We start from the raw sequence: 25,262 nt of genomic DNA on the forward strand, positions 1-25,262 counted from the left end.
TTAGATGAGTTCTAAGATTCTGAATTTTAATTTTATATTAAATTATATTTGACTATTTTGTCAATCAGAAAATTTAATTAATTAACAATTTTACTTGCATTGTATAATAATAATAGTGGTCCTAAGTTTCTACTTAGGTTTTATTTTCTTAAAAGGTAGTATTTGGAAAATTTTAATCCATATGGTAGTTTTGTTAATCAGAGCTTTAAAAAAATTTAAAGAAGTTAAAAAGTTTCCAAACAAATTAATCGGGACTTTTGAGTAGTCAAACCACTTCATTCTCTGACCATATACTCTGTTACCTCATATGATAAGATTTGTTAAATTTGGATATGTTGAAATAAAAACGGTGCTTTAGGAAAATTGTTTCCATATAAACATTATTTCTTTATGTTTATATTTTTCTTTATATTATTTAATAAATTAGTGAAATATTTTGTTGGATGATAAAATAATATTAATACCTTAAATATTTTTTGCAGATGAACAAGAAGATGAAGATGCCATTGTCAACAGGATTTCGTATGTATTTTAAAGTTCAATTTGTTCAGATTCTGATTCTAAAGTTGTAAATTCTCAAAGTTTTATTCTAACTTTAGGGCAGAAATATGGAAAAATTTCACCTAAAGTATTACAAAACCTTTATTAATATTAATCCTGTTCTTAGAAAGCACATAATAAGCAAATATATATGGATAATTGAGAATTATCTCCTGTTATATTTGGTTATTCAAGGAGCTGACAGATTTTATCTTTAGAGGATTTCACAAGGAAATGGGTTTAAGTTGGGTAAAATTCCTGGGCCATAAGAAAGAAACTGTTGGCTGTTTGAATGGACTACTAAAGATTGTGATAGTCTTGAAGCAGGGAACAGACACCTGTTTTGGTTAACTGAGCATTTATCTACTGTGAACAAGGAAAAGAACCCAGGTTGTCTTTTTAAGTTACTTGTGATTCTCTTTCTGCTTATGTACACTAATGATGGATGCTAGAAATATCCTTTAATTTTTTTGAGGTATCAAACTCTAGATGGAAGACAGTGAATTCCTTTTTATCAGCTTTTGCTTGATTAAAATTTGAAATTACATGTATAAGAGAATATCTGTGTCCTAGGATTTTTTTTTTTTTTTACTTTTTATTGATACCTGTATTGTTTTTAAAATAATAAAAAATTCTTAAAGAAGTTAGGAGTATAGCACAAAGAGCTTGTTTTCCTGAACTGTTTGAGAAGTTGCTGACCTGATGTTCCATCTCCTTAGAATACTTTGTGTAGTTTCTAATAAACATTTACGTTCTTCTACATATCTACCATATAACCATCAAAATAATGAAATTAACATTGATAAACATTGATACATTACTCTTAAGACCCTATTCAAGTTTATCAGTTGTCTCAATAAATTCTTTTATAGCAACAGGATCCAATTAATTGTTATGCATTTAGTTGTTATGCTTCTTTAGTCTCCTTCACATTAAAGTACTTCTTCAGTATATCCTTGACTTTCCTGATGTTGGTACTTTTGAAGAATATTGGCTAGCTATTTGTTTGATGTTTCTTCATGATTAATTTCAAGTTATGTATCTTTTCTGGGAAGAGGGAGAGAGGAGGAGGGAAAGGAAGAGAAAGAGACTGTATGCATATTTACACACACACACACACACACACATAAAATAAGTGCTTACACATACAGTGGGATGTTTGTTCAGCCATAAAAAGGAATGAGCTATTGATACATGCTTCAACATGGATGAACCATGAAAACATTACGCTAAGTGAAAGAAGCCAGACACAAAAGGTCACATATTGTATAATTCCATTTATATGGTATCTCCAGAATAGGTAAATTCATAGAAACAGAAAGCAGATTGGTGGTTGCCAGGGGTTAGGGGGAGGTGAAATGGGAAGTAACTGCTTAGTGGGTATGATTTATTTTGTGGTGATAAAAATGTTTTGGAAATAGATAGAGGCGGTGGTTGTACAATGTTGTGAATGTGCTAAATGCCACTGAATTGTTCACTTTAAAATGGTTAGTTTTATGTTATGTGAATTTCACCTTAATAGAAAATACTTTGAACTAATAAATGACTTGAATAGGCTTGATTTCATTCATAACTGAAAAATGAATATATATGGACCCTGTTTTACTGGAATCTATAATTTACATTATTTAAAATGTCCTAGGAGAGTTGGATAAAAAACAAAACCGATGTAACTTTATACTGAAAACTCTTGCTCTATGGGTTTAAAACTTAGGCTCCAAATTTAATATTTTAAATTTAAAGGATTAGGGGTCTTGGTTTTATTCCTAGGCACCGGTAAAAATACTTAAATGAATCATTTTTCTTTAAATTAGTGCTCCTGTAAAAATAGAGTAATTCACTTCATTGACTTCAAAAAGCTACAATGAATCACAGACTGGAAAAAGGATAGATATGAATTCTAGGTGAAATCTTCTAGGTAAGAAGTAAATGTGAGATACATGCTATCTCCTTTCCATTTAGTCTGTATACAACTTTTGTAGGTAAATCTACTTAAATACATTTATAAATCAATAATTTATGAACAGAAAAGAACAAGTCATTTTGGCTTTTATCCTAAAAAATATATTTTATGACCATATGGTTTTTTTTAGTGTGGTAATTGCTCAGGAATGGGCTCTACTTCTTCTACCTGCTTTACAGGGCCCCTAACCAGATTTTCTAAATACGTGGTTTCAGCAGCATTGTGATGTATACAGAGATTCTTTTCCTGAAAGTAGATTGGTGTGCTGTTATAATAAGGTTAAAAAGGGAAGTATGGAGGAAAGGGTCACCTAAGAGAAGGAGTCTGTCCTATACTGTCCCTTCTAACACCCCTCCCCACTATTTATCTCTTTATCTTTCATTTTTCTTCCTTCCTTCCTCCCCCCCCCCCCTTAACTTATGTGATAGAATGAGTGAGAGCTGAAGAGTTGGGCAGATCTGGATTCAAATTCTGAACTCAAGATTTACATGAGCCCAGAAAAGACTGACAAAGATTCATTTTCTCCATATGAAAAGTAGAGATACTACGTTAGTTTCCTGTGGCTGCCTTAAGAAAGTACCACAAACTGGGTGGCTTAAAGACAAAGGAAATTTATTGTCTCTCAGTTCTGGAGGCTAGAATTCTGAAATCAAGGTGTTGGCAAGGTATGCTTTCTCTTAAACCTGTAGGGGAGAATCTTTCCATGCCTGTGTCCTGGCTTCTGGTGGTAGCTTACCTGCAATCCATGGCATTCTCTGTCTTAGTTGTCACATGGCGTCTCCCTTCTGTCTATCCATGCCCCGGTTTCCTCCTCTTATAAGGACAGCAATCATATTCATTTAAGGGCCTACACCCTACTCCCGTATGACTTAATTTTAATTTGCCTAATTCCATCTATAATGATCCTCTTTTCAAATAAGGTCACATTCCGAGGAACTCGGAATTAGAACTTCTGCATGTCTTTCTTTGGGGACACAGTTCAGTCCATAACAGTTCATCCTCTGACCCCTCTTGTGCCCCATGATTCATGTCTTTCCCATATGCAAAATACATTCTTCTCATTCCAACATTTCAAAAGCCTTAAGCCAGCCAGCATCTCATCTGGATCAGTTATGGGTATGAATTATCCTGGGGCAAAAATTCCTCTCCATCTGTCAACCTATGACACTATAAAACCAGTTATTTGCTTCCAAAATACAGTGGTGGGACACAAAGGATAGACATTCCTAATCCAAAAGGGGAAAATTGGGAGGATAAAAAGGACCACAGGTCCCAAGCAGGGAAAATTCCATTGGATTTCAAGGCCAAAGGGTAATTTTCTCGTCACTCAATGCTCTGTCCTCCAGACCTGCTGGGATGGTGGCCTGACCCTCTCCAACCCTGGAGCTGTCAGAAGGTGGTATTCTCTGAAACTGTCCTTAAATTCTGTGGTTATGTAAGCAATGACTACATTTATCAACTCAGGGCCTTACTTTAAGGACTTAGTGCTAGCATGTAACTCCATCACATCAACCTCTTAGGAATAGCTCTCCTCATAGGTATTCAATGGCAGTCATGGATGATGTTATCTTTTGTTGTAACTCTAGGGTCAGTCATAATGCTAGAGTATTGTAGGTTTGGATAGTTGTTGTTGAAAAAGCATACATTATAGTTATGGTGAACATATATCCAGAAGTTTCTGAGTCACTTCAAATACTTTACAATTATTCCCATAGGCATACTCCTTGTTGTCAGATTATGGATCCCAGTATTTGATTTGGAAATCCTGGACCTTTGCTGGATATATGGTCAAAGTGCTATGGGAATGTGGTAAAGTACTATGGGAATCAAGAGGAAAGACTAATTTTACTGAGAGGAGAAAGAGGGGAGAGGTTGCGGAATGCATCACAGGTCAAATGACATTTGAGCTCTGCCTTGAAATTCATGTGTGAGTTTGCCATGCAGAGAATGTATGAGGGTATACTTAGGAAGTCAGCAGACTCTATGCATTAGTGTATGAAACCATAAAAAATAATTTTATGTTTAGGGAATGAAGAGTTTAGGTAAGTAGAAATGTATTTTTGAAATGTGCACTGGTAGAGGAGGAGCCTGGGAATGTATATTGGAATAGTTTGTGCGGGACCTTTAATGGTAAGATTTTAGATTTGATTTTAATTTTGGTATTGTAAGGAATAATAGGGATTAGATAACTTCCTTATTAACATGTGAGGAAAAAAATTGAAGAAGCTTACTTTAGGTCACTCATTTGTTATTGACAGAGTTGGCAATGAACCCTGAGACTTGGACTTGTCTTAGTGCTTTTCCTAGTAAACATATTGTCTATTTAGTAAAACCAATTTTTAAAACTTCTCCTATATTTTTGGCCGGTTTCATATAGTCTACAATTAAAAATGTATCATTGGTTTGTTGAATAGAGGAAGTTTCATGGTTATTTCGGTTTTTAAGTAGGAATACACTTCTGTTGGTTGCCACAAGATGGCATTGGCCTCAAAGTTTCTGTTAGAAGTGTAGTTTTGGGCATTTCGTATGATTTTTTTCCTGCCTTTTCTTATATCTTCTTCTATTTAATGGAATGAATATTATTAAATTAAGGTTCTGTCTTTAATGCTAGTGAAATTCCCTTTTCCTTTATTGTTTTACTCTTTTTAAAACCATTTTAAAAGTAGGTATTTGTTATAAAAATTTCAGACATTACAGAAATATATAACTGAGAAAGTGAAAGCCTTTATAATCCTACTCCCCTTTGGTATTGTTACATGTTATTCTGAATTGTTTGGTACATCCCCTTTCCTGTGCCTGTGTGTGTGTGTATGCACACATTTTGGGATGGGAAGGGGCATATTTTGCATTTATTGTCCAAGCTAGTCTTCAGTTTGGTTTTTTGACTTAATTTGTCTTAGACATCGTTCCATATTAGTACATATTAAAGCTATCTTATTTTTTAAAAAGGCAAAAAGTGTTCTAAGTATTGTTTAATAGTGTCATATTGTTTAATCATTCCCTATTGTTTAATATTATAATTTATTTAACTTTTGCCTATTTTAAATGGAATCAGACCAATGGCTTTAAGTTCTTTAATAATTTTAAATTGAATTGTTTTTCATAAGGCTTTTGCAAGTGTCCTTTTTCTCAGTTAAAACATTTGTTGCCTTCCTGTCAGCATGTTTTGCCAAAATTGTTAATTAAATGCAATTGTGAAATACTTACTTAAAAAAAGGAATGCAACTACAATTTATTCTTTATAAAATGTGTGAATTATTATGTCTGTATATCTTTTAGGTCCTGCTCATTAGACTTAATGATCTTTTCAGAGAGATAAGGAGTTTTAGTATTCATATAGTTCTGTTTCTAAGATTATGTGTTTATCATTTGCCTCCAAATACATATATTTAATGAAATTTCTTTACAATAATTTTGAATTAAAAATTTTAAGAATTTTAATTTTGTTGGTTCTTTCTATATTCATTACTTTTCCATATCATTACTGACAATGATTCCTTTTTTCTTTCAGGTTGTTTTTGAGCACATTCACTCTAGCAGTTTCAGCTGGTGCTGTTTTGCTTTTACCCTTCTCAATAATCAGCAATGAAATCCTGCTTTGTTTTCCTCAAAACTACTACATTCAGTGGCTAAATGGCTCCCTGATTCATGGTTGGTATATATTGCTTAATATAATCACAATTAATATTTTAAGTTTTTACTATGCTGTTTTGTAGACTTTTCTTTCTTGTTTCTTCATAATTTTAACTTCTTTCCGTTAGCCATTTGAGTCCTTAATAAATCAGATTTTACTTAAGACTCCTATTCTTAGTTGTGAAAGACTTTTAATCAAGAAGCAGGTTTTATTCTCACCATGATTTTGATAAATAAATTTTCATTTAAATATTTAGCAAGAGAAATATGTTAGAAGAACTCAATCTCCATTTAAGACCTAAAAAACCACCATGGTTTCTATTTTATTTATTTGATACTAGTTTCTTTAGTCATTTAAAACTATGTGATAGAAAGAAAACAAAAACTCTTCTTTAAAGTTGCAAACTTTAGAAATTAATGTGGTTAAAAACAAAATAATACTGACTTACCTATTTTAGGCAACATGGCGTATTTCTTCAGAGTCAAATAAACCTGCATTCAAATCTTGGCTCTGCCATTTTCTAGCAGACTTTGGGCAGTATCCTGTTCTTCTCTATTCAGTTTCTATTCTTTTAACTTGGGATGATAAAACCTACCTTGCAAGCTTGTAGTTAGGAATAGAAATAATGTATGTTAAATACTTGTCTCTTAATATGCACTTAATAGGGTAGCTATTATGATGGTTATTTAAGCTGTGAAGTTGTTTTTCTTTTTTCTTTATGAATAGTCTTATTTTTTTTTTACATATTAATTTAGTATGTGTACACTTAACTCTTTTTTTTTTTTTTCCTAGAACATGCTGGCACAATTCTTTTCTTGAGGGCATTATCTTTTTTTTTTTTTTTTTTTTTTTAATTAACTTTATCAAAAAAAAAACCACCGAAACCAAAACCTTTCCAGACAAAGTAAAACAAAGGAATAGGAAAAACAAATATCTTGAAATAACTGCATTGATTCCAATATGCTCCTACCATACCACAAGAAAATTAACAAAGGGGGCTTATCTGTTAAAGTTGATTGTGGCTCTTAGAGATTTTGATATCTTTCTTGATTATCCTGCTCTGTCCCACCTTCCCCCATTTTATTAGTGCTGTTAATTTGAGTTAATAGTCATTATATGTTATTTTATTAATATCATTAGTTATTAGTGTTAATAGTTATTTTGTTATACATATATAGTTTGATAGTTATTTGCTGGGTCAGATACATTTTTTTATGAACACCAAAGGGAGATGACAAAATCAAGACATTTCATTTTCAGGTGAATTTTCATATGGAACCAAATGTTTTTTTCCCACCTCAAAGGAGAAAAACATTGTAATTAGTAAAGACAGTCTTTTTGTGAAACATTAACTCAAAGAGTAGTCAGTGGCAAGAATTTCCTACTTATTTGAAGTTCATCTCATTTTTTAAAGTTTTTCAATAATACTTATTTTTTTCTTAGTAAAGGACCTTCTTTTGGGTTAAGGTAAAGTATCCTCCTTTATCAGTGCTTAATACTACCTTGCCATTTGATCTAGAAAAAAATATATTAGAGATAGCCTATTTCTATTAAGTTTGTGGTGTAGGCCAGTGAATTTGGAATTCTTCCATTAACATAAAGAGGTATAATAAATAACTTGCCTGCGTAGGATTGTTAGATTTTTTTTAAAATTCATATTTATTGAGATATATTCACTTATAGTGCAGTCATGCAGAACAAAGCATACATTCAACTGTTTACCGTACCATTATATAGTTGTGCATTTGTCACCAAAATTAATTAATTTTTGACACTTTCATTACCACACACACAAAAATAATAAGAATGAAAATTAAAGTGAAAAAGAACAATTAAAGGAAAAAAGAACACTGGGTGCTTTTTTTTTTTCTTCCGCCATTTTTCTACTCATCCATCCATAAACGAGACAAAGGGGAATATGGTTCATATGACTTTCCCAATCACTTTGTCACCCCTCATAAGCTACATTTTTATATAGTCATCTTCAAGATTCATGGGTTCTGGGTTGTAGTTCGATAGTTTCAGGTATTTACTGCCAGCTATTCCAATTCATTAGAACTTGAAAAGGGTTGTCTATATTGTGCGTTAGGAGTGCCCACCAGAGTGACCTCTTGGCTCCTTTTGGAATCTCTCTGCCACTGAAGCTTATTTCATTTCCTTTCACATCCCCCTTTTGGTCAAGAAGATGTTCTCCATCCCACAATGCCGGGTCTGGATTCCTCTCCGGGAGTCATATTCCACGTTGCCAGGAAGAGTCACTCCCCTGGGTGTTAGATCCCAGGTAGGGGGGAGGGCAGTGATTTCACCTGCCAAGTTGGCTTAGCTAGAGAGAAAGGGCCACATCTGATCAACAGAGAGGCATTGTGGAGGAGGCTCTTAGGCAACAATTATAGGGAGGCCTAGCCTCTCCTTTGCAACAACAGTCTTTCCAAGGGCAAGTCCTGTGGTAGAGGGCTCAGCCCATCAAACCACCAGTCCCCTATATCTATGAGCACATTAGCAACATCAAGGTAGGGGAGCCCAAAACCCCTGCATTCTCCACCAGCTCCTCAAGGGGGCTCTGCATATTTTTTTGTTTTTTTTTTTCCCTTTTTAATTAACTTTTTTTAAAAATCAACTATATAAAAAAAATAAAAAAAAAACCCATACAATAAAAAAAAAAAACATTTCAAACAAACCATAACAAAGGAGTCCAACATGTTCCTGCTTTACCCCAAGAAAATAGCCTAAAATAGCCACATTTCTGTGAACTTGTTCCTACCATACCCAACAGAAATTAACAACAATAGTCATTCCTGGGCATTCCCAGACTGTTAAATTTACCCATGATAGCTTATCTGTTCTTATTGGGTTATCGTTCCCCCTTCGTTAATTGCTCTCTATCGCTAGTTCCCCTGCATTCTACATTATAAACCGTTTATTTTAGGAGTATGTTGTTCATCCTCCAGGTGTTTGTGAATTTTCTAAGTCTCTGATAGTTATTGACTTCTAATTGTATTCCACTGTGGTCAGAGAATATGCTTTGAATAATTTCAATTTTCTTAAATTTATTGAGGCTTGTTTTATGTCCCAGCATATGGTCTATTCTGGAGAAAGTTCCATGATCACTAGAGAAGAATGTGTATCCTGGTGATTTGGGATGTAATGTTCTATATATGTCTGTTAAATCAAATTCATTTATCAGATTGTTTAGGTTTTCATTTTCCTTGTTGGTCTTCTGTCCGGTTGATCTATCTATAGGAGAGAGTGATGTGTTGAAGTCTCCCACAATTATTGTGAAAACAACCATTGCTTCCTTTAGTTTTGCCAGTGTTTGTCTCATGTATTTTGTGGCACCTTGATTGGGTGCATAAACATTTATGATTGTTATTTCTTCTTGTTGAATTGCCCCTTTTATTAGTATGTAGTGGCCTTCTTTGTCTCTCATAATATCCTTGCATTTAAAGTCTATTTTATCTGAGATTAATATTGCTACTCCTGCTTTCTTTTGGCTGTAGCTTGCATGAGATATTTTTTCCCATCCTTTCACTTACAATTTCTTTGTGTCCCTGTGTCTAAGATGAGTCTCTTTATGCAACATATTGATGGTTCATGTTTTTTGATCCATTCTGCCAATGTGTATCTTTTAATTTGGGAGTTTAATCCATTTACATTCAATGTTATCCTGTGAAGGCATTTCTTGAATCAGCCATCCTATCCTTTGGTTTATGTTTTTCAGATATATTTTTTCCCTCTCTCTCTTATTGTCCTTTAATGAACCAATACTGAATCTCTTTAGTACTGAACCTTCCTCCATCTCTCTGTCTCCTTTCTTTGTTTCTCTGTCGGTAGGGCTCCCTTTGGTATCTGAAGTAGGGCAGGGCTTTTATTAGCAAAATCTCTCAGTATTTATTTGTGAAAAATTTAAGCTTTCCCTCAAATTTGAAGGAGAGCTTTGCTGGATAAAGTATTCTTGGTTGGAAATTTTTCTCTCTCAGAATTTTAAATATGTCATGCCACTGCCTTCTCGCCTCCATGGTGGCCGCTGAGTAGTCACAACTTAGTCTTATGTTGTTTCCTTTGTATGTGGTGAATTGTTTTTCTCTTGCTGCTTTCAGAACTTGCTGCTTCTCTTCAGTACTTGACAGTCTGATCAGAATATGTCTTGGAGTGAGTTTATTTGGATTTATTCTATTTGGAGTTTGCTGGGCATTTACGCTTTGTGTATTTATATTGTGTAGAAGGTTTGGGAAGTTTTCCCCAACAATTTCTTTGAACACTCTTTCTAGACCTTTCCCCTTCTCTTCCCCTTCTGGGACACCAATGAGTTATATTTAGACGTTTTATTTTATCTATCATATCCCTGAGGTCCGTTTCAATTTTTTCTATTTTTTTCTCCATTCTTTTTTTTGTTCTCTCATTTTCCGTTCTGTGGTCCTCGAGGTCGCTGATTCGTTGTTCAGCTTCCTCTAGTCTTGTACTATGGGTATCCAGAATCTTTTTAATTTGGTCAACAATTTCTTTTATTTCTATACAATCATCTATTTTTTTATTTACTCTTGCAATTTCTTCTTTATGTTCTTCTAGGGTCTTCTTCATGTCCTCTATATCCTGTGCCATGCTCTTCTTCATGTCCTTTACATCCTGTGCCATGCTCTCATTGTTTGTCTTTAGTTCTTTGATTAATTGCTCCAAGTACTGTGTCTCCTCTAATCTTTTGATTTGGGTGTTTGGGTTTGGGTTATCTGTATCATTTGTTTTTTTCATATGCTTTAAAATTTTCTGTTTTTGGCCTCTTGGTGTTTGTTTTACTTGATAGGGTTCTTTTAGAATATGTAGGATTATTCAAAGTGTAATCTCTAATTTGTCAGATCTACAGTTTGGTGGCCTACACTTTAACTAGCCAGCAGATGGTGTATGCGAGTAACCTATTCCCCTCAAGTCAGTTCTCCCCAACTTTGTCTTTGTGGTGTGTGGGGGTTTGATTCTTGGGGGGTCCAATTGGTGCACCAAGTTTGGGTGTGTTGATGGTGCTGTCCGCCCTGAATGTGGGGCATATGTCTGAGCAGTTAGGGAGGGAGGGCAGCTTTAATAATCAAACCTCCCAGGTATTCCTGGAGATTTAAGGCTGTTGCAAGAGTCTAAACCTTCATTTCAGTCTCACCACAGATTGTCTCTGCCACTGACCCACAAGTCCTTGGTATTGGCGTATGGTCCCTGGGATTTCTGAGTGGGTCCTTCTTGCAAGCCGTGCCCTTCTAGGGCCTCTGTTGAGGGAAGGTTGTGCTACGTCACACGTGCGCGCCATCTCTCAAGGGAAATTCTGGGCTGCCAGGCCGTGTAGGGGTGTTCCCAGCCTGCTGTAAGGATGGCTGAATGGGGCGTGTTAATTTCCCCCTTTTCACACAGCTCCGCCTTCCTAGCTCTTAGCTGTGGGTGCGCGGAAGGCTACTGGCCACACCTGATATTGTGGCTTGTGCGCGTAATGCTGGAAACACTTCCTGTCACACTGGGTTTTTTTGTTTTTTTGTTTTTTTTGGTGTGGCTCTGGGCTGTGGTGCCGGTGCCAGACAGGAGCGTTCCCAGCCCACTGGGAAGATGGCTGCAAGGGGCGTGGTTATTTTCCCCTTTTGGCTCCTTGCTCCGAGACAATTAGCAGTGGGTCTGCGAAAGGCTATACCATGCCAGATAGTGAGGCGTACCCACAGCCTGTTCTGCCGCACTTCACTGTGCGGTTCTCGCTGCCATATCTGTAACCACTTTTGGGTTTTTTAAAAAAAGAACCAGTCTGCCTCCAAACAGCAACCCATGGTTTCCCCACACCGCAGCATGGCTGCTGGATATTCAGCAGGCTTACTCTTTCGCTTCAGAACGCAGACTCCCAGTTTTCACCAAGTGCACAGTGGATTTAGCAGACTTTGTCCAGCTGGTGCATCGGTCGAACTGGTGTTCTGGGTCACTTTCTGGCTTTTATCTAGTACTTTTCACGGAGGTGTTTTTTTGCCCTGTCTCTCCTAGCCGCCATCTTAGGTTCTCTTCTGGGTTATTAGATTTTACTATGCTTTAGTTTTTTATTTGACATTTTGCATTTGGACAATATCACTTTATAAGTGGTACATGATTACAGTAGTTTCTGTAAAAGGCTTTTCTGCTTTAGACTAATATTAACTTGTCTTCCTTTTAAAATTGCTATCATGTTTTTGATGCTATAATCCAGCAGAAAAGAAGAGCAAATTAAAGTTTAAGAGATTATGAGTTTTGTGTATAAGATAATAGTAAATTCCAGGTCTTCTATTGTTTGAGAAAGTATAGGCTATACTTTTTGTAGGTAACATTGCTTTAGCAGTCCCTTAGGCTATTGTTGCGACTATGGCCCTACAAATTAAAAATGACAATGGCAGCAGCAGTAGCCACTCCCTTTTCTGATCATGAAAGTAATATGTGCTCATTATAGAGAATTTGGAAAATACTGAAAAGCACAAAGAAGAAAATAAGATCTATTGTTTTTTATGTGTGTATATATGATGTCACTTATGCAGTTTACATTTAAAAAAATTATTATTGTGAATGTTTTCCATGCCATTAAATGTTCTTTGAAAACATTTTCAGTGACTATACATGAGCCACGTGTACCCCATTATGTTTAACCCAGTGACTTTCAAAGGTTATTTGTTTTAGGACTATTTATTCCTTCAGTGGCATGTTCCATGAATATTTTTCAGGTTTGAAATTGATAACAGCCAAGTTTTTTTCTTAGGAACTGAGCATTTTACTTAACTATTCTTCTGTTGTTGAGCATTTAGATTTTCAAATTAATATTATTTTGATTTCTGACCATTTTTTAGATAATAAGAATGAAAATTATTAGGGCAATGAATATTATTGCCAAAACATTTTCTAGAATTGTTTATATCCTTCTTCCTAATGGCATGAAATGCCGTTAAACCACAAACTCAGCTACATCGAATATTTTTTATCTTTAAAATCTTTGGCAATTTCATGGATGGAATATTAGTTTCTCATTAGGGTAATTTTAAGTAAAAAATTTTGTGAGATGTATGGTATTTTAATTCACAGACTATATAAAAACATCTAATACGTATATCTTTTTGTCTGTTTAATGTCCTTTGCCCTATTTTTGGTTGTGTGTTTTTTTTTGTATTTTTCATATTGAATTGTGTAGTTTCTTCATATGTAAAACATCATCCTTTTACCCAAATTTTGAAGTATGTTTTTCTAGTTGTTACTTTGCTTTTTAATTTTATTTGCTTTTTTATGTACAGAATTACTACATTTTTATGTTGTCTAGTCTTTTACTTCCTTTGATTTCCTTATTTTTGTGTTTAGAAGGTTCTTTCTCATTCTGAGATCTGACACATAGTCACCTTTCTCTCTCTTTTTTTGGAGAATGGTTGTGCTTACACTTAACTGTTCACTCCATCTGGAGGTTTTACAAGCAACTACCTTTTCCTGCCTCCCTTTCCCAAAAATGTCCCAGTGCCATTGACTGAGTATCTCTTCTTTTCGCTTTTGACATTTGATGCTGCATTTTGACATACTAAATTATTATATTAGGGTCTGTTTCTGTGCTCAAGTATATAGGTTTTCAAGTCCAACAGGCTTGAGTATGAATTTCAGCTCTGTCTTTTACTAGCAGCAACCCTGAGCTAATTGTTTAACTTCTCTAAGTCTTAGTTTTTTGTTTGTAAAATGGGGATAACAAAATGTAGTTTATACAGTTATGATATGGAGTAAATGGAGTAATTATATTTTATAGATATGGAGTTAATGGAATAATGTATATTATACAGTGTACTTAGTATAATTCCTGGTGCAGAGTAAGCATGAACTAAAAAGCTGGATTTTTTTTTTTTTTTTTTTTTTCCTTTTTTTAAAAATGTTTATTGTGGTAACATATATTCAACATAATATTTCTCATCTTAACCACTTTCACGTACAACTCAGTGGTGTTAATTACATTCACAATGTTATGGTACCATCACCACCATCCATTACCAAAACTTATCTATCAACCCAAAGAGAACCTCTGCCTCCATTAATCATTAGCTCCCCATTTTCCACCCCTACCCCCGGTACCCTATAATCTACTTTCTGTCTCTTTGCAGTTATAAATATTAGGTATTTCATACAAGTGGAATCATATAACATCTGTCCTTTTGTATTTGGCGAATTTTACTCAACATGATGTCTTCAAGGTTCACCCATGTTGTTGCATGTATCAGAAATTCCTTTCTCGTTATGTCTGAATAATATTCCATTATATGTGTATATCACATTTTGTTTATCCATTCTTCTGTTGATGGACACTTGAGTCTCTTCCACCTTTTGGCTATTGTGAATACTGCTGCTATGAACATTGGTATAGAAATAGCTGTCCAAGTGTCTGCTTTCAATTCTTTTGGGTATATACTTAGAAGTGGGATTGTCGAGTCATATGGTAATTCTACACTTTCTGAGGAACTGACAAATTGTTTTCCACAATACCTCCACCATTTTATATTCCCACCAACAATGTGTAAGTGTTCATTTTTTTCTGCATCCTCACCAGCACTATTTTTCATTTTTAAAAATAGTAGCCATTCTAGTGAGGATGAGTTGGTATCTCACTGTGGTTTTGATTTGTATTTCCTTTATGACTAACAATGTTGAACATCTTTTCATGTGCCTACTGGCCATTAGTATATCTTCCTCAGAGAAATGTCTATTCAAGTCCTTTGCCCATTTTTAAGTCAGGTTGTTTGTCTTTTTTTTTTTTTTTTTTTTTTAATCTTCATTTTATTGAGATATATTCATATACCACGCAGTCATACAAAACAAATCGTACTTTCGATTGTTTACAGTACCATTACATAGTTGTATATTCATCACCCAAATCAATCCCTGACACCTTCATTACCACACACACAAGAATAACAAGAATAATAATTAGAGTGAAAAAGAGCAATTGAAGTAAAAAAGAACACTGGGTACCTTTGTTAAAAAGCTGGATTTTAATTTCCATTTTTTTCCAGAGATTGTTTGAATATTCCTATGCTGATGCCATATTGTTTTAGATTACAGTTTTATAATGGTCCTAAATTTTAGGTTCACACTTTTTTTGAAGATTTTTTTTAAAATTTTAAGTTCACACTTTTTATGAAGGTTTTTGTAAGCAAAATAGACATTTAATGTTTCTGTCACATGCAATATGGGACATGATAGTGCTGTGGAAATTTGTTTTTGAATTATTTAGTTGCTTATAAGGCCTTAATACAGATAAATGTGTGTGTGTGTGTGTGTGTGTGTGTGTGTATTTAAAGAAATATATGATCTTTGGAAAACAAAGATCACAGGGAAGAAAATTAGTATTACTTGCAATCCTACTTCCCAGAGATAGCTACTGTGGATATTATGGCCTATAGTTTTTCAAAATTGTTTGTGCATGTGCATGTGAATTGTGTTTATAACCAAAATGGAATCCTAATGTACTTATTGCTAACTTGTATTTTTACCTACCAGTATATAGTAAATAGTTTTCCATGGCAATAAGTACTTTTCTACATTATTTATAATGTTACTTATAGTTCCATTATAATCATGGATTGTTCCTAAGTTTTTAAAATTAAAAAGCTACATTGTACATCTTTATAAATAAATATTTGTCCTTAAAACAAATTTCTGCAATTCAGTTTCTAGCTAAGCTATTTTAAAGGTTTCTGATAAGGTATTCCAAATTATTCCTTAGAAAAACTGTAGGAATTTTGCTAGTAGTTTTATTCTCATGGATCGTATAGGAGAGCTTCTATTGCCAGAAAACATCTGCACCAATTCTGGGTGTTAATGAAAAAAAAATTCTACCAATTCAATAGGTGAAAAATGTCTCCCTTTTAATTAACATTTCTTTACTTACTAGTGAGCATGAACATTTAAAAAGCATGTTTATAGGCCTTTTTTTTTAGTAAATTTCTTGTGTTTCCTTTGTCCTTTTTTGCAGTGTTTTTATATTAAGCATTTAGCTCTTTATCAGATTAATTGCAAACATTTTCCTCCCCATTATCCTTTAATATCATTTAAGCTATTTTTTGACATGAAGAACTTTAACATTTTAATTAATCATATATTTAATTCTGGCCTTTGTGGTTTCCGGCTTTTCATGCATGAAACTGGACACAAATCGAATCATTAAAGCTTTTAAAACTAAATGAATTCAGCAAAGTTAGGACTAATTATTAAGTGAATAACAAGAAATTACTCCATTTTTGGTGCTTAATAATTGAACAACTCAAGCAAGCTAAGGTCTTTACTGAAATTAACACAGAAAATAAGTTGTCTACCTATAATGCACAAAACAACCCGGAAAGTAAGGGTCATGTTTTTTTTTGGGGGGGGGGGTGTTATTTTTAGGTGACAGTGATATTTATTATTTAAAATGTTTGAAGAAGATTGTTTTGCCATGGTTCCCCCTTGGTCCTTTTATACTATGGTGTTTACATTTTTGAGGATTGGGCTCCAGATGGTTTCACCAGCAGTGTAGGTGTTCTCAGACTGGGCTAACCAGTATGATTAGTGAACTGGCCTTTGTTTCCATTTATACTAAATAGAAATTGCATGCTATTCTTGGCCTAAAATATCTAAATCAAGGCCATTTCTTTTATTTTATTTATAGACTGGAAATAGGAGCTATCTAAACACATACCATGCCCTATGATTGGTAGTAGAGGGCTTAACCTTGGAAGAAATGTATTTGTTTTTATTGATTTTCTTTCTCATTATAATGTAAGGTGTGTATAAGTGCAGGCTTTTTGTTTCCAAAATTAGGACCTAGAACAGTGCTTCTCATATAGTGGTTGCCCAATAAACATATATTGATTGAATAAACTGTTTAGGAAACAGTAGCTTCAATCTCTAGGTAACCACATCAGCTGAAAGTTGAGGAACTAGAGGAAGAAACTTCTAAATGATATCATTGGTTCTAAGTGTATTTTGTCTCAGGAGTCCTGGGGTTTCAGCCCTGGAAATTATTCTTTAGGATTTCAAAAACATGATTTTGTTTCTACTTTTAATTTTTTAGTAGTTCTGTATATCCTTTGCTGAATATAGTATATTTCATAAAGCTTCCTATTCGTCCTTCTCTTTTGAATTCATGGCTTTCCTTAACCTTATGAATGATATTCAAGAGAGTGCTTATTTGTTCCCTAGATGATCTCAGGGTTGAAGATTTGTCAGCCTTAGGTATGCTTGCTTCTTGGCTTTGTAGAAATTAACCATTAACAGGACCAAATTGACGTAAACACCAGCTAATCATCCTAAGGCATTTAAGGCCCTTCACAGTCTAGCAAAACCTATTTTTAAAGTCTAACCTGTGATGATTTTTCCATATGAACTTTTTCATCTAGCCAGTGTCCTATAAGCATCAAACATGCTGTGAACATTTTATGGAATGTTGTTTACAATATAAATCCTACTCACCTTAAAGGATCACTCTAAATGGGCCCTTCTTAATATGAATTCTTATTATCCATATTCGTTTGTCAATCATTTACTGTTCTGTGACATATATGGGATTTTTCTGAATAATTATTTATCTTATTTTGTTAAATCTTTTGTTTCAGTTTCCTTGGCTGCTCAAGGAAATACCATGCAATGGGTTGGCTTAAACAATTAGAATTTATTAGCTCACAGTTTTGAGGCTAGAAAAAGTCCGAATCAAGGTATCATCAAGGTGATGTTTTCTTCCTGAAGGCTGGCATTCTGGGGCTGGCTGCTGGTGATCTTTCATTCTGGGCTCTCTGTCACATGGCAATGCACATGGCAGCCTCTCCTGGACTCTCCCTGTTCTCTTCCAGATTCTGTTGACTTTCAGCTTCTTTCTTCCCATGTCTTTCTCTCTAAACGTCTGAATTTCATTCTGTTTATAAAGGATTCCAGCAGTAGGATTAAAACCCATCCTGACTGAGTTGAACTATATCTTAACTGAAGTAACCTCATCAAAAGACCCTACTTAACATTGGATTCACACCACAGGAATGCATTAAATTTAAGAACATGTTTTTCTGGGATGCATAGCTTCAAACAACTACAGCTTTCATGTGTTTATGCTAAGGTCTTTGAGGACTCATAATATGCCTAAAGTTCCTTTAATATCCCATGCAGCACCTTTTCCACACTGAAAATGTTTGAAAATAATCATTGATTGAAAGGTTAAAGGTTGTTAATTGTATCATTAGAAATACTTTGGCAGAAATGAACTTTAATTTGAAAAGAAATTTAGTGGCTTATCTTATAAATTTGTCAGTATGCATGTGTTTGATCAATTGTACCTTTAACATATAAGTCATATATGGATTAGAGACTAAATGTATTGAAACTTAATGTTTATGTATCTTTAAATATGTTTGGCTTTGAATTTTGGACACAGGTTTGAGACATTACTTGCTAGCCAGATTACCTGGGATGCCTCTATCTCCTTTGCATTAGAATTTAGTAACATAAATAAAAAATAAAATAACCTTGGTTCTAAATGGAAAGCTATATTGCACAGCAGTATCTGTCTCTGTCTACAATGAGAAAATGATTAAAACATTGAAAAATGTGATGTACAAAAATGATACTGGAGTACTGGGATGAAACAACTGTTTTTAACACTTTGATCATTTAGTCGGTTGTCTTCCTCACTGGTCAGCTTGATGCTGTGAGACATGTTCCGTCATTTCCTCAGTATGAACAACGATATGCTAACAACTATAATTTATTGTCGGTTGGAACAAAGTGAACAGAATATATATATATTTTGAGTTGACAAATTACAATGGTAGCTGCAATTTTTATTGCTGTTATATTTAAAATAGGAAAAATGGTAAAAACTGGACACAAATAAAATACCACTTGTATACACTGTTGTATCTTGTATGTTAAAAAATTAGTTGAAAAACATGAACTCTTTTAAGTTTCATAAATTAAAAAACAGTGATAAACCTTTGGAAGATAGGAGAATGATGGGATTATGATGAATCCTTAAATAAAGTAAGGAAATAGATCTTCAGTTTTTGAGGTATTTTTCCTTAACAGTGCCCAATTTTTGTTAAACTTTCCACACTCACTTGTGATCAGACACAGAGACACACATTTATAACATGATTGCCCACTTTGAGTTTCACTCTGTTAAAAGGTAACCACAATGAATCTGACTAGTCTCTGTAAGGACTGTGTGCTTATTTTGATTTGTCTTCCTGAAAGGTGATATGCTATTCCTTTTGGGTAACCTAAAAGAAAAAATACAAAATCTATCTTTGTTTTATCTATTTTTACATTCCACAGAAGATAAAAAAAATCAAACTTAGATTATGAACAAATTTTAAAAAATATATCTACTTATGTATAGATATTAAATAAAAAGTCCATCCTTAAAAAAATTTAATATACTGTTATTAGTTAACAGTTATTAACAATTTATTAGGTAATTGGTCTTAGTAATTCTTTAATTTATTGTAATGTTAATCAAGATAGTTAATGGATAATTATTGACGTTGTTTATAAGAGTAAAAATGAAAAAATCAATTAAGTATTCAAAATAGCAAAATAGCTTAATTAAATTTTGATAGGTCTGAGCATTATGAATGATGTTGCAGATGAATATTTGTTGATATAGAAAGGTGTTGAAAAAAAGCATATTCATAGTCTGGTCCTACTTTTGTAAAAAATGTACATGTGTATTATATGCACAAATGGTATTTGCATTTTGTAATATTTCTACAATAGACATGTATTGCTTTTTGTTATAAGAAAAAAGTTATATTAAGGTAAAATGTTTCACAATTCATTGCTACTTGTTCCTTTTTTTTGTTTTTCTTTTAGGTAAATAAGCAGAAGCTATTCTAATTCTGAAGTTCTTGCAATACTTATTATTTAAAAGCAAACTTGTAGTCTTTCCTCTTAGGCTTATGCTTTCTTGGTAGAATATTTTTTTATTATATAAGTCATATTTGATTAGATTAGATCCTAAATTCTACTGAAATATTGGTTTTAACTTAGTTTTGTAATTTTGGAAATTATTGAATATGACTGAAATCTGATATGTATGAATCTTCTAATTTAATGACATTTCTTGTCTGTGTGATGAAAGATGATAGATTATATCCTTCAGAGTATGGTATATTGTATTTTGAAATGTTTTGTGACTCCAGCAGATGGAGCTAGAAGTTAATGCATCCTCTGGTAATCTGGCAATTCAGTTTTTTTTTTTTTTTTTTTAAACTAAGAATTCTGGGATTATTAAATAACTTGTTTACATTCAAATACCTCTTTTGGGAGTAGGGTCATTGGATATCTTTCAAAAAGGTCCCACTGATATTGATTTAGACAAATTACAATATTTATTAATTTTCAAGGTTCTACTGCTGTATTAAAGCATGTAGTTTTAGCTTTCTGAAGCAGAGAAATGAGAAAAATATCAATTTTTTCCTAATTAATATGAAATAATATATAATAAATACATGTTGTCATCTTTATTGACCCTAATAGTAATTTTAAATTTAGGAATGACTTATCAAAATTATAGAGTATTGTTAAGGGTTAGCTTTGTGTGTTTATTTCATGTATGTTTGTAAAATGCTGCAAATTTTATTAAGCTTTGCAGAATTACCGAGAATATAATATTTACTTAGGAATGTACATATTAGATGTTTTCTTTATAGTAACTTCAGCTTTCCTGTGTTGCATATTTTATAATTAGATTAGCATAAAATGCATCTGAAACTTTCATGCTTATTTATTCTGGTTAATAAATTTAATCTTTTGCATTTGATTATTTAGACTTTGAAAAAAGCTAATTATTTATATAGGTGATTATCCTGTTAGGCAGGTTGATAAGACTTTCAACTATCAAATTATTTGTGTTCTATGAATAATTCCTACAGAGATAAATATAATGGAAGTCCTAGATTATATTATAATACCTTTCTACAATTGTGATTGTCAAAACTACCAGCAGTAATATTGACTCTCCTGGAAAAGGGGCAGTTGGGAAAATATGAATTAAAAAATTATATATGTATTATTATTTAAAATACAGTACATAAAAGAAGGCATCTACTTTTACAACAAATGAAATTAGTTGCTATTCAGAACCTTTCTGATAATTATGAATCATTTTCTTTAGTTATTCAGAAAACATTGCTGCCATGTTATGATCTGTTGATACAGATTTCTTTATTTAACTTTTGGTAACCATCTTTAGTTTTAAACAAGTGTGTTGGTTAGTCAGTGTACATATTTTTTACTGAATTGCAAGCTTTTGCCTAGGGCAAAGTTTTATTTTTTAACTTATCACTTTTAGAGTAGAATTCAGATTTGTATTTTTTACTACATGAAATGTTCATATATGATTAGAAAGATAATTCTGGAAGTATTATAGATCAGCAACAACAATAAAAAGTCTCCTTGTGGACTATATGTGGTATTTAATGTTTCAAATTATGAAAACTAAGTAAATGTCGTTTTTCCCCCATTACAAAAGTATAGTGTACCCTTAGCGTTCAAAGGTTTAATATTCATGGTTGCAATTATTTGAGAGCAATCTGTGAGTCTCCCTGACATGTAATAATTTGTAATTTTGCTGAGGCTAGAATATGAATTGTGCAATCAGTGAGGCTAGTAAATAGAGTGGAGTACTTGGCTAATGAGTGAGCTTAAACCTAGCATCTCCATCTTAATTCAGCCTTGTTGTTGTTCTTTGCCCTTTTTATGCATTTTATGGGGGAAGGTATATGGTATAAGAATATGGAAAATTTTGACTTTCACAGGATGTTTAAATATGCTTGATGATTTTTATATTTTTATGCCCTTCTTAGAAAACTTAGACTATGCAGGGAAGTAGGAAGAAAAAATATTATGTGTAATCCCACTACATTCAAATGTTAATAATTTGGTGGATTTCTTTGCAATTTATTTTCTATTCCTAGATTTTGTGGCTTTTGTTTATATATATATGTATGTGTGTGTGTGTTTATTTCATATATATATAACTTTTTTTGTTTTGTAAGCCTTTTTTGGGTATAATTAATGAAAATAATTTTTTAAGGAAAAGGTTGACAGAATTTCATCTCTAGCTCATGCCATTTTCTTTTCTCTATTTGGTCTAATTGCTGATGTGCATCAGAATATTTCATTTCTTTGGGACATTTTTATTATGTTGAAACAGGGCAGGGGAGAGGCACTGACATTTGTTTAACATTTTAGTTATGTTGTTTCTCTTTTGTTCTTCATAAGCATTCTATGAATTAAGCTGTACCACATTTTATAGATGAGGAAACTGAACTATAGAAAATTGAAGTCCTTTTTTCAAGGTAACGTAGCTGATAAGTGGTAGACTGCTATTCAAACCCAGGTTTGACCAACATAAAGTGCCACCCAAACATTTGCCATAAAGACTAGTAAGGTCTCTGAAATCATGAATAATGTGAATACTTTTGGTTTTGTTACAGTGCATTATAGAACATTAAGTACACATAATATATTCAGTGTTTTCTTGAAATTAGATTTCTTTTTAACCTTTATGTATTTGAAAGATGTTTGATGTTTTAAGAAGGCTTGGATGAATGTGCGTGCACACATGCACACATATTAACAACTGAGCAAACAAATGTAGAAATGTTTTGTCTGCTTTACAAACTGATTACAGGCTTAATTAAGAATTTTGTTTTACGCTGATGAATAGAATTAATGGGGTATCATATTTTCAGTTTAAGCATTCCCTGTAGTAAATCTTATTAAACTGATGTGTTCTTTTTGGCAAATATTATTAACAAAACTCAAAATATTGTATCTTTTTCACCCTGAAAGTTAAGTGTGAGATTTTATAAAGTAATGTACAGATAAAAGAAGATACGGATTCTAATCCAAATTCTATCATTTGTAAATTATGGTTGAGAATTTATTTAACCTTTTTAAAAGCTCTGTTTTTTTAATGAGTTTATGAGTGAGTTGGACAAGGGGATCTTAGGTTCTTTCATGCTTCAAAATTTGTTGTTTTTGTCTTATTCTTTTTACACTAAAATAAAAGCTAACAGTTGTTTTTTTCCATCACTATAAATTTGTTTATATTTACATTTTATGTAAATGAAGCCACACAGTATGTAGTACTTTGTGTCTGGTTTCTTCACTTTGCATAATGTCTGTTTTTTTTCCTTGCAATTGATGGAAGAATATTCATATATATATTCACTATTGCACATGGTTTGCTTTAGGTGTATTTTTACCCGTATACCACCCTATTATTAATACCTTGTTATCGTATACATTTGTTCTAATTCATGGAAGAACATTCTTATATTTGTACTGTTGACTACATTCATTGTCCACAAGAGGTTCACTATGTTATACAGTCCAATGCTTCATCCTCTGGCTTCCCTTCTAGTGACAGACATGACCCTAAACTTCCCCTTTCAGCCACAGTCACACTCATTGCTGTTAAATATGTTTGGATAGATATGTACTATAATGTGCTCCCATTACCTCTATCCATTTCCAAACATTTACAGTCAACTTTATTACAGATTGTACACAAATTAAGCATCAGTTCCCATTCTCTTCACTCATTTTATCTTCTGGTGACCTATGTTATAGATATCAACACCATGAGTTTGCTAATTGTATTTAGGTCATATTAGTGAGGTCATACAATATTTGTCCTTTTGTATCTGACTTAATTCACTCAAGGCAATGTCCTCTAGGTTCATCCATGTTGTCACATGCTTCAGGACTTCACTTCTTTTTACAGCCTAATAATATTCCATCTATGTATATACCACATTTTGTTTATCCATTCATCGACTGATGTACAACTGCATTGTTTCCATCTTTTGGCAGTTGTGAATAATGCCACTACAAACATCAATGTGCAAGTGTCTGTTTGCAACCTGGCCTTCAGTTCTTCTGAGTATATACCTAGTGACAGAATTTCCAGATCATATGGCTATTCTAATAGGTGTGAAATGACATCTCATTGTGGTTTTGATTTGCATTTCCCTAATGGCTAGTGACGTTGAGCATCTTTTCATTTGTGTTTTAGCCATTTGTATATCATCTTTGGAAAAATGTCTTTTCATATTTTTTGCCCATTTTTAAATTGGTCTGTTTGTTTTTTTTTTATTGTTGAGTTGTAGGATCTCTTTGTATATATTAGGTATTAAACCCTTATGAGATATGTGGTTTCCAGATAGTTTCTCCCATTGAGTAGACTGCTTTTCGCCTTCTTGACAAAGTCCTGTGAAGCACCAAAGTAGTCAGTTTGGAGGAGATCCTTTTTATCTATTTTTTCTTGTGTTGCTCATGATTTGGGTTTAAGGTCTAAGAAACCACCTTCTACCCTAAGATCTTGGATATGCTTCCCTCCATTTTCTTTTAGGAGTTTTATGGTTGTGGCTTTTATATTTAGATCTTTGATCCATTTTGCATTAATTTTTGTAATGGTGTGAGGTAGGGTCCTCTGTCATTCTTTAGGATATGGATATCCAGTTCTCCCAGCCCCATTTGTTAAAGAGATTGCTCTGTTTCAGTTGAGTGCACTTGACAGTGTTGTCAAAAATCAGTTGACCATAGATGTGAGGGTCTATTTCCAAACTCTCATTTGATTCCATTGGTCGATATGCCTATCTTTTTGCCAATACCATGCTGTTCTTACCACTGTAGTTTTGTAATATGCTTTAAAGTTAGGAATTGGGAGTCCTTGAACTTCATTTTCTTCTTCAAGATGTTTTTGGCTATTCAGGTCCCCTGAGCCTTCCAAATAAATTTGGTAATTGTTTTTTCCAGTTCTGCAAAGTAGGCTGTTGAGATTTTGATTGGGATTGTGTTGAATCTGTAAATCAGTTTAGGTAGAATTGACATCTTAACAATATTTAATCTTCCAGTTCATGAAAACAGAATGTCCTTCCAATAATTTAGGTCTTCTTTGATTTCTTTTAGCAATGTTTTGTAGTTTTCTAAATGCAAGTCCTTTACATCCTTGGTTAAGTTTGTTACTAGATATGTGATTCCTTTAGTTGCCACTGTAAATGGAATTTTTTTCCTGATTTCCTCCTCGATTGCTCATTACTCGTGTATAGAAGCACTACTTTTTTGCCTGTTGATCTTGTATCTTGCCCCTTT

The 25,262-nt window shown here is 33.2% G+C and overlaps 1 protein-coding gene across 11 annotated transcripts in view; it reads left to right on the forward strand.

The window, feature by feature from the left end:
* The window catches only part of LMBR1 (limb development membrane protein 1), a 360,445-nt gene that overhangs the window by 67,342 nt on the left and 267,841 nt on the right, over window positions 1-25,262 (forward strand). For all 11 annotated transcript variants that reach the window (XR_005216916.1, XR_005216915.1, XR_005216917.1 and 8 more), the window contains exons 3-4: window positions 483-522; window positions 6,015-6,154. Coding sequence is in view for 6 of the 11 variants with exons in the window: in XM_037835728.1 (XP_037691656.1) it covers window positions 483-522; window positions 6,015-6,154 (180 nt within the window). In the remaining 5 variants the exon portion in view is untranslated. The remainder of the gene's footprint in view (window positions 1-482; window positions 523-6,014; window positions 6,155-25,262) is intronic.

The sequence above is a fragment of the Choloepus didactylus genome, chromosome 5 (genome assembly GCF_015220235.1).
Source record: "Choloepus didactylus isolate mChoDid1 chromosome 5, mChoDid1.pri, whole genome shotgun sequence".
Lineage (NCBI taxonomy): Eukaryota > Metazoa > Chordata > Mammalia > Pilosa > Megalonychidae > Choloepus > Choloepus didactylus.